A 9,714-nucleotide genomic window follows, 5' to 3' on the forward strand; every position below is an offset into this window, starting at 1 on the left:
AGCTCCTTTTGAGGACGGGGTGGGGGGAGGGGAGGGAACAGTGAGAACCAACCGTTTTGGCTTGGTTTTATGTAATTCCAAGCCCAGCCCTTGGGGACCAGCAGGAACTGACCCCTTTTTGGCTATTTTTGTGTAACTCGGAAGTGACTCCTTGGTGGGGAGGGGGGGGGGGGGAAGGGGACCAGTGAGAACCAACCTTCTTGGCTTGGTTTCATGTAATTCCAAGGCCAGCCCCTGGGGACCTGCAGGATGTGACTGTTCTGGGTTGGATTTGTGTAACTCAGAAGCGACTCCTTGGGCTCTGGTGGGTGCATCAGGGCACAGAGGGGCAGTGTTGGCGTCCCCCCTCCAAGCCGGTTTGTGGTGAACACCTTCCATGTTCCAGTTTGTTGTTTGTTGGTTGGTTTCTCTTCTAAATGCAAAGGGATTCGGTTTGTTCCTCGCTTCCTGCATTGCACTGTTTGGAAAAGTCCAGGGGTTGGCTGCCCTGCCCCAGTTAAATTGGAGGGTATGCTGCTGAAAGAGCAGAGCTCAGGGTGTGCAGATTGACCCAAGCTGCTGTTAGCAACCGAGGCTTCTGCAGAGCTGGCAGCTCTGTGTACAGAGGAGGAACTGGCTTCTGGGAGGCTTCCTCTTGGTTTGAGCAATAACAAGCAGTGCCTTTCAGTTTCGTAAAGGCTCATCTTGTTTGCTTATTCATGAGGGGGCACCGTGGGTCAGGCTGTTCCAGGTGGCTGCTCAGATGCAGGGCTGCCAGGCTGCCCCTGGCCTCCTGCTGCCCCCCAGGGCCCTCACGAGATCTCAGAGGGCAGCATGGGGTGGAGGTGGGGTCCCTGCTCTGCTCATCCTGTGGCAGGGCCTGCAGCAGCTGCTCTGCTACAGCTTTCAGCCCCCAGGTACAGAGGCTGCATCCTCTCGCTGGTGGCTTGGCGTGGCTCAGCCCGTCTCTAAGCTGGAATCTCTCTTCAGGAATGCTTCGGAAGCTGGAAATCAAAAAAGAAGAAGACCTGCAGGCGGTGTGCGAGGTGGCTGCTCACGTTTTCAGTGATGGAGTAACAAACTGGGGCCGAGTCGTCACGCTCATCTCATTTGGTGCCTTTGTTGCAAAACACCTGAAAAGCATCAACCAGGAGAAGTGCATCAGCTCGCTGGCGGGGATCATCACAGACGCTTTGGTCTCATCCAAACGCGAGTGGCTGATGAGCCAGGGAGGCTGGGTGAGTCACTGCCCACCACGAGGCTTTCGGAACGATTTGGTGTTTCCTATTTCCGTAACCCACTGGGTGTCAGCTGCCTGTGTCAGCGAAGTGCCGATGAGTCACTGTTCCAGTTCAAACCACTCTCTGAAAGCACCTCGCCAGTGCCATGCGGTGCCTTTGACCCCAAAAAACACGTGCCCCCCTGCCTGCTAAAGAAGTGCTGGCATCCCTACAGCAAAACATATTGGGGCGCCCCGAGTTTGCCTGCAGTTGTGTGGCTCCCAGTTGTTGGGCTGTGTCTGCAGTGGGTCTCCAGGAGCTGTGGGTGAGGAGCCAACCCATCGCTCCGGGTTGCTCCTTCCCGTGGGAAGAGGCAGCTGGCACAGGAATAACTGTCTCCTCTTTCTCTTAGGAGGGCTTTGTCGACTTCTTCCGAGTGGAGGACCTGGAAAGCAGCATCAGGAACGTGCTGATGGCCTTTGCAGGAGTGGCCGGCCTGGGGGCGAGCTTGGCCTACATGATCCGGTGAGCTGCAGTGCCGCAGAGGGGCAGAGCTCAGGGCAGACCGGCTCCGCTGGGAGCTGGCGAGCCGATCACCTTCTCCTGGGCATATTTATGCAGCTGGACTCGTGTTGACCCCAGGAGAATATCTAGGCATCCCCTGAGCAATTCTTTCCAAAGAAAGAAGGTATGTTCCACTCGGATCGTGGGTACCAATGAGGATTTATTGCTTTGGGAACAGAAAGTGGAGGAGTTGACTGATACTCTGCTTCGTTCAAGAGCATGAGGAGAGAAGGGCAAAGTGGACAGCTTCAGTTTTATCCCGGAGGAAACAGATCTGTTTCGTGAGCCAGTGAGCAGCAGCAGCAGCTCCTGCCTGGACTGATCCTCGTGGCTTTGGTGCGGCGGCTGTTGCGGAGCCGATGCTTTGGAGTCGTGGTTGTGGGTTTTTGGAAATGGCATCTTCAGCTGCCGCGCCGCTGCCCGAACTCACAGCTCTGCTGTCGCGGCTTTAGGCAGCGGTGCTGTGCAAGGCTGAGGCGTGCAGCCCGTGCTGGAATTCGGGGTGATTTCTGTCCCCTGCCTTCCAGCAGGGTTTGCTCAGGCCGCGGGCGGCCCTGTGAGCAGTCCTGCAGTTTGAGCTGGCGCTGTGGGAACCGCAGCTGGCTGCAGCCTGGCAGAGCCGGCCCGTCTGATCTGACTGCTCTCACCGCCCTGCCACGCCAGCAGTTTAAAAATAGGGAGTGCATTTCTGAGTAGGTAAAACCCCACGCAGGGCGGGGAGGCTGCGGAGAGCCTGCAGATGTCTGTCCAGCTGCAGAATGTGTGCATCTATACTGAGCTAACAGCACAGAAGCAAAGGCTGAATGTGGTGGAGCTGCTGATGGATGTGCTGCGCTTCATCCCTTGCGTGGAGTTTCTGTGGCAAAGCCTTCTGTGGTGGCTTTGAGCAAACCTTTCTCTGTGCTCGAGCAGAAGTGCCAGGGGTTGTAGTGGGGATCGGTGGCTGCTGCACTCGCTGCCTGCTGGCAGCAGCTGAGACTGCTGTTTATTTTAATCTTTTTGGTTTTTCCGAGCTCTTCTGGCAGTTGGGAGGTTGTGGAAGTTGGTGTTGGTTACTTCCTTCTCTCCCCTTTAATTTTGACTCTGTAAGCAGTGAGCACAGCAAAGCTGATGTTTGAATGTAAGCGTTCTGCAGCTGTGTAGAACTCAGTGCCTCGGCTCTGCAGCTCATGCCAGCCCCAAGCACAGCACCCAGCCCTGGGCCCCTCGTGGGCTTTGGGCTGTGCTGTGGTTGGGGCTGAGAACCCCTGCAGAACGGGGCTGAGGTGGTGAGGAACCCGCCCGACTGCAGCCCAAGCAATGCCCAGGGGGGAGAAAGCTAAAGGCAGGGCTGTCGTCTGGCCGGCCTGGGTGCTGGAGGAGCACTTAGTTTTGTCAATAAATGTCTCTTGTTCTCAATGGGTGGCATAAAACTTTATCCTGTAGCAGGATGGGGAGCTGAAGGCTCAGCTGTGAGCACCCCAGCCCTGTGCTGCTGCTGCTGCCTGCCTCTGCACTTTGGCCATGGCTGAAACCCCAACTGCTGCCTCTCGGTTTCAATTCCTGTGAAGCTGAAGAAGGAGGAAGCAAGGGGGGCAGCGTGGCTGTGGGGAAGTCCCTGATGCACGGTGGGATTCCCCCCCCGTGGGCACCCGTTGCCTGCGCACACCTCATCGCTCCGTCCCCCAGCCGCAGGCTGCTCTTCCAGCACCGCCGTTGGGTTTTCAGGGCTGTTTTGGGCCGACTGTGCCATGGCAACATGCAAAAAGCGGCCGCGGCCACCTGCGCTTCCTGGAAGCCGCGGTGCTGATAAGGCGCGGCCCTGGGGCAGCTGATACGGCTCAGCTTCCTCCGCCCCGCGGCTTTTCGAAGAAGCGGCGCCGCGTTCCGCGAAGCAGCGGAGGAAGTCACGGCCGTGTGGGGCCCGGGGGAGGGGGGGGAAATGGGGCGGGCAGGGAGTGGTGGTGGTTGGGGGGGGTGGGGAAGGGAGAGGAGCTCAGAGCTGGGCTGAGCGGCCCCACGGCTGTGCGCTGCCATAGAATGACTGGGGATTCCTGCCCCCCAACCCCTCACTGTGTGCCCCACAGCTTCAGGCTCCCCCGGGGAATGGGGCAACCAAAGAACCGGGCAGCAGCGCCAGCAACCTCGTGGCCTCCAGGTAAGGAACTTCTTCTGACAGGTGACCTCAATAAACGTCTGTTTTAATGCAGAGGCTCCGTTGTGAGTGAGGGGAGGGCACCGGCGCGCTTCGTGCGCCTCTCGGCCCGCTTCGTGCGGCTCGGCCCGCTTCGCACACAGCCACCCGCGACCCCGCCCCCCATTGCCATGGAATTTGCGTCACTTCCGGTTAGCGTTGTAGCCCCGCCCCCTCTTATTTCTGCCTCCTCGCTCTGGCCCTGCCCAGCAACAGCGCCCGCCAATGGCCCTCGCTCGGTCACGTGACCGCTTCCAGGAACATTCAGCGTAGCCCCGCCCACCCCGGGGCGGCCGCGGGGTGCGTGGGTCGGAGTCGCGCGTGGAGCCGTCGGAACGCTGGGGGGGGGGCAGAGAGTCCTTCAGCACAGAGGGATGCGCAACACGGGGACCAACTGGGGGGCGGGGGCTGCAGGGAAATGGGAGACCCTCCCCCCCCCCTCTCCCCCCCCCATCTCAGAACCCTCCAGCATCCCACGAGGAATAATAAAAGCACGAGTGGGAATCCAGCTCAAGGGATCACTGTGCGGGTGGGGAGGGGCAAAGGCCCCGTGTTGTCCACACGTGGGGACGCCCTGTGCGCACCCTGGGGACACGAGGCCATGTGCAGCACGCAGCACCCGCGGTCCACAGAGCGCCCCGGACGCGCGTGGGTGCCAGCCAGGTCCCACCCCGATCCACAAACAGTGACACAGCTGCAACACCCCGAAAACACACAGACAAAATCACACGCACAAAAACACACCCCGACACCCCTCCCCAAAATCACCCACACTGCGAGGAGGGGGGACGCGGAGCGGCGTGACACCAAAGCACCTTTATTACCGGGATTTTAAGGGCGCCGGCCCGAGGGGGGGGGGGGGAATGGCAGCTCCCAGCGTCACCCCCTCCAGGTATTCCTCCTCAAAGCACCGCAGCCTCTCGCGCCCCCCCCACGCACAGCAGCCACGGGGGTCGCGCCAGGAGCTGCGTGAGGCAGCGCAGAGGACATCGATTTGCTGAGAGAGCTGCGGCGAATGGGAGAAGGAAATGGGTTGGCGGGGGGGGGGGTCAGGAGCATCGACCACGGACCCCCCCCCCCCCCCCCCCAGTATCCCCCCAGTACCCACCTGCTCCTCGGCGCAGGGGCTCCGCTCGTCCTGGGGCAGCGCGCAGCACGTGGTGGTCACCGCTTCCAGCAGCTCCGGCACCGGGCGTCTGTGGGATGAGGGGGTCAGGAATGGGGGGGGGGGTCTGTCTATCCCAGGGTCTGAGGGGATCCAAGAATGTGTGCTGTGTGCCTCCCACCCAGGCCTGAGTGTGGGGTGGCGCCAGGGTGGGGAGTCCTAAGGGGAGAATGAAGGGGTGGGCTGGGGGCTTTGGGGGAAGCTGAAAGATGGGAGAGGGGCCCAGGAAAGGGCGGGGGGACCCAGGGGCTCTGAGAGGCTGTGGAGATGGAGGGATGTCCCAGGGGTGACATTCCCAGGGACTCCAGGGAGATGGAGGGGAGGGACCCAGAGGTTTTGGGGGGGTTGTTATTCCCAAGGACGCATTGTGGGAGGGGTCCCAGGGGCTGCCATCCCGCGCTCAGGGCGCCCCCCCCCCCCCAGCACCCACCGCTTGCTGAGCAGCCGGATGGGTCCGCAGAGGGTGCGCAGCATGGCGGGGCCGGGCCGGGCCAGGCTGATGTTGTGCACTTCTTGGTCGTAGGCAGGGTGGGGGGCGGCGGTGGCGAAGCAGCGGCTCCGGGCTTGGCCCAACCCTCTCTTGCAGCAGCGGTGCTGCCGGGTCTTCACAGCCCCCTCCTCCCGGCAGAAGCGCTCCAATCCCTTCTGCCACTGCAAAGACACGCGGGGCCCCAAACACCGCTGTTAGCGGCTGTCCCCACCCTGTCCCTGGCCGCTGCCGTCACCCCCTGACACCTCTGTCACCCCTTGACATAGGTGGGGCCTTCCTGAGACACTGCGTCACTCCCTGGGTCACCTCTGTCCTCCTGACAGCTCTGTCACCCCCCCCCTCCAAGTGACACCTGTGTCACACCCAGTGACACGCAGGACCCTTCCCACACCCCTGCATTACCCTACAGACACTTTACCCCCCCGGGATATCCCAGGGGACACTTGTGTCATCCCTCTGGGACACCGGCAGCACCTCCTGGACACCCGGGTCACACCTAAAGCCACCCGTGTCCTCCCCAAACACCTTCATGGGACACTTAGGTCACTCCTCAGGAAACACCGTCATCATCCTCCCAAACACCTGGAGGATGCTCCAAGACACCTGGGTCATCCCGAGTGACACTTGTGTCACCCCCCTTAAGACACCTGTGTGCCCCACAGGCACCTAAATCACACTCTGGGATGTCTGCATCAACACCTGAGACATCTGTGTTCATCCCTTGGACCCCTACGTCACCCTCTGGCTACCTGTGTCACCCCCAGGACCGCTATGCCACCCCCTCTGGATCTCTGTCACCCCCTGGATCTTTATGTCACCCCCTCGGATCTCTATGTCGCCCCCCGTACATCTTTGCCACCCCCTGGACCTTTATGATCTCTGTATCACCCTCCCAACACCTGTCTCACCTCCATGACAACATGGCCACCCCTAGACCACTTCTGTCACCACCTCTATGTCCTCCTCACAGCTCCCTCCCACCTCCAGCTCCCCCCCAGCTCCAACTCACAGCAGTGTGGGCGCACTCCAGACTGCTGTTGTGGCAGCAGCGGCCGAAGTCACGCTCCAGGCGGCTGTGGAATCGTGCCCGGGGCCCAGGGAGGCCTTTGGGGCTGGGCCGCAGCCCCCGCAGGCGACAGATGTTCTCCATGTTGGCGGCGTTGGGCTCGCCGGGTGGGAAGGATGGCACGACCACGGGCTCCAGGAGGGTGATCTCGGTGATCTCGGCGATCTCAGTGGTGCCCACGGTGGCTTTGGCGAAGCAGCGGCGTCGCGCAGCCCCGTGCTGATGGCAGCAGTGGAACTGACGTGTTTTCACCCCAAATTCATCCTCGCAGAACGTGTCCAGGACATCGGTCCACTGCAGGGACAAAGGGACACCCAGGTCACCATCAAAATGTCTCCCTATCTGTGTCACCCCCTGGGACACCTGTCACCCTCCTGGACACTTGTGCCATCTCTCACAACACTTCTGTTATCTCCCCCCCTGGGACACACTCCTGGACCATCCGTTCCCTTCAATATCATTGTCACCCCCTGGGACACCCCCACAAATATCCGGGTCACCCCTCAGGGACATATGGGACCCTCCCCAGGCACACGCATCACCCCCTGGACATCTGTATCAACCCCTGGCACACCCCTGACCCCCTCCCAGATGCCTGCTTCACCCCCCCACCCCCCAACACATCTGGGATCTCTACAGGACACCTGCGTCACCTTCAGAGATACCTGCATCACCCCTACGCGTGTCACCCCCCAGGAGACACCCCAGCTCTGTGTGCCCCCCCTTGGTGACACGACCCCAGACTCACCGCCCGCCGGGCGCAGGGCAGCGGGGCATGGTGCTGGCAGCAGCTGTCCAGGCGAGGCCAGAAGCTGTCGAGTGCAGCCACCTGCCTGCGGAGGTGGGCAAAGGCAGCAGGGGGCAGCGAGGGCCGGGGCGCACGGGGGATCAGCGAGGGGCCGCTGCAGTAACGGCTGAGGTCGTCAGGCAGGGGCCAGGCGGGGGGGAAGCCATCCAGGACGCTGCCCCAGGTGGAGGCGTGCGACGGCGCCCGCGGGTACGGGATGTCGTCAGCCCCCGCCGATGCGATGATGTTGGGGGACAGATGGAAGTCCTGCTCCTCCTGCTGCACTGTGGGGAGATAGCAGGGTGAGTCTTTTCCCCACCCCTGCAGGTCCCACATCATTCCAGGAGGGTCCCCGTTCCATGTTCCCGGGTGTCCCCTTGCTCACCCACACTTCTGTGAGCCCTACAGCCCTGTCCCCACATCCATCTGTTCCCCCCCTCCCCGTGTTGTCCCCACCCCTGGCTGCCCCCTTGCCCTGCAGTCCCTATATATGTCCACCCCTGTCCCCATGTCCCCTCCATCCACATTCCCACCTACATCCTGTCCCTACACCTCCTCCATCTCGTGTCCCCCTCCATCCCTGGGCACACCCCTGCCTTCCTCACCCCTTCAACCCCCCTCCCCTCTTCTGGGTTTCCCCATGCTCCCCCCATTCCATCATGTTCCCCATTCTCACACTGCTGGATCTCGTGGGATTGCTGGATCAGTTGCTCATGCTGGGGCTTCAGGTCTGCCACTGTGACATGGGGACAGAAGGCACAACGCTCAGATCCCACAGATACTCTCCCCTCCCCCAGTCCCGGTGCTGAGGTGAGGGGACAAATGAGGATCCACACCCCAGATATTGGGAGAGCATGGCAGGCTGTGATGGGGACAGGACAGGGGTGGCCGGGATGGGACACAGGTGGTGGGTAAGGCAGCCAGGAAAGAGCTCAGGAACGTGGGGAGGGGACACAGAGTGTCAGGGAGGGACTGAAGTGACCAAACAGGGACCGGAGCATCCAAAGAGGGGACGGCAGTGGCTGAGCAGTGACCCAGCTCCGCAGGGATGGGGATGCAGAAAGCTGGGAGGGGATGCAGGTGTGTGGGAAGGGGACCCGGGTGGCCAAGCAGACACAAAGAAGTCGTGGAAGGGACACAAGTGGCTGTGGAAGGGACACAAATGGCCGTGGAAGGGACACAAATGGCCGTGGAAGGGAACCCAAACACCCGGCAGGGAACATGGCGGGGTGGCGGCCCAGGTGTACAGGGAGGGGTCCAGGCATGCAGGAGGGGCCCAGGCAGCCCAAGAGGGCTGAGCTGCGCCCCAGGGGCCACAATGGGGAACTCACCAGCCGTGCCGAGGAGGAGGAGGAGGAGGCCGAAGGCGGCCATGGTGCCGGGCGCTGTGGAGCCACCGGCGGCTCTGCTGCCTTATGAAGGGCCGGGGCGGTGCGGGGCCTCATCCCGAGGCTGAGTCACAGCCTGACGTCGGAGCAGATCCGGGGGGGGGGGGGGGGGGGCCCCCGGGGGGGGGCAGGGGGGGCTGCGGGCACCCAGTGCGGCCTGCACCCCTGGGCTGGGCCCAACTGCGGCCTGCGGGTGGGCCCCATGGCTCAGCACAACCGGCCCGGCCGGTCCTGGGGCACCACGACACCAATGGGCCTCAGCACTGCCAGGCTGGCCCCCAAACCATCACAGCGGCCCTAAAATCATCACAGTGGCCCCAAAATCACCACAGTGGCCCCCAAACCATCACAGTGGCCCCAAAATCATCACAGTGGCCCCAAAATCACCACAGTGGCCCCCAAACCATCACCGTGGCCTCAAACCCGTCATGGTGGTCCCCCAAAATCACCCCCCTCCTCCACTTGCGTCACAGCCAGTGAAAGCGTGGTGGATTTTTGTGGTTTTTGCCCCATTTTGGGGCCAGCCCCACCCAGTGAGTCACCCCACTGCTGGCGGGGCGATGGGGATGGGGGGGAGCCTGCAGGGGGACCCTCCTCCCCCCCCCCCCCCCCCCTTGGCACGGTTTTGTCCCGTTGCCACAAACAACAAGGATAAAGGAGGTGACCCCCATGGGACACTGAGCACAGGTGGAGTGTGACATTGACATGGTGCTGGTCACGTCCCTTACACCCAGGAATGTGGGGGGGGGGGGACAAGGGGGGGCGCAAGGGCTGTCTGACTGCAGTGAGGAGGGCCCAAGGAGCCCCCCCCAGCACAGCCGCACCCCGAGGGGCACAAAACCCCATTCACAATGAGGGATGGGGGTGGGGGGGGGGGGTGGG

At 62.2% G+C, this 9,714-nt stretch overlaps 2 protein-coding genes across 2 annotated transcripts; one reads left to right on the top strand and one right to left on the bottom strand.

Annotated features, from left to right (window-relative positions):
• The first annotated feature begins 211 nt into the window (after nt 1-211).
• Nucleotides 212-3,161, top strand: MCL1 (MCL1 apoptosis regulator, BCL2 family member). The gene is made up of 2 exons (XM_042890973.1): nt 212-1,217; nt 1,612-3,161. Exons 1-2 carry the CDS (start codon nt 699-701, stop codon nt 1,726-1,728), a joined length of 636 nt encoding a protein of 211 aa, XP_042746907.1. The 5' UTR covers nt 212-698; the 3' UTR covers nt 1,729-3,161.
• Nucleotides 3,162-4,446: 1,285 nt separating this feature from the next.
• Nucleotides 4,447-8,884, bottom strand: ECM1 (extracellular matrix protein 1). Its single transcript, XM_042890972.1, has 8 exons — nt 8,776-8,884; nt 8,121-8,180; nt 7,406-7,728; nt 6,601-6,951; nt 5,532-5,752; nt 5,045-5,132; nt 4,761-4,942; nt 4,447-4,630 (listed from the first exon to the last, which is right to left on the bottom strand). The coding sequence occupies exons 1-8, from the start codon at nt 8,816-8,818 to the stop codon at nt 4,447-4,449; spliced, it is 1,452 nt and encodes a 483-aa protein (XP_042746906.1). The 5' UTR covers nt 8,819-8,884.
• Between the last annotated feature and the right edge of the window lie 830 nt (nt 8,885-9,714).

Source organism: Lagopus leucura, unplaced genomic scaffold, assembly GCF_019238085.1.
Source record: "Lagopus leucura isolate 7727_CA_CO unplaced genomic scaffold, USGS_WTPT01 205-2_obj-0_obj, whole genome shotgun sequence".
In the NCBI taxonomy this organism is placed as follows: Eukaryota; Metazoa; Chordata; class Aves; order Galliformes; family Phasianidae; genus Lagopus; species Lagopus leucura.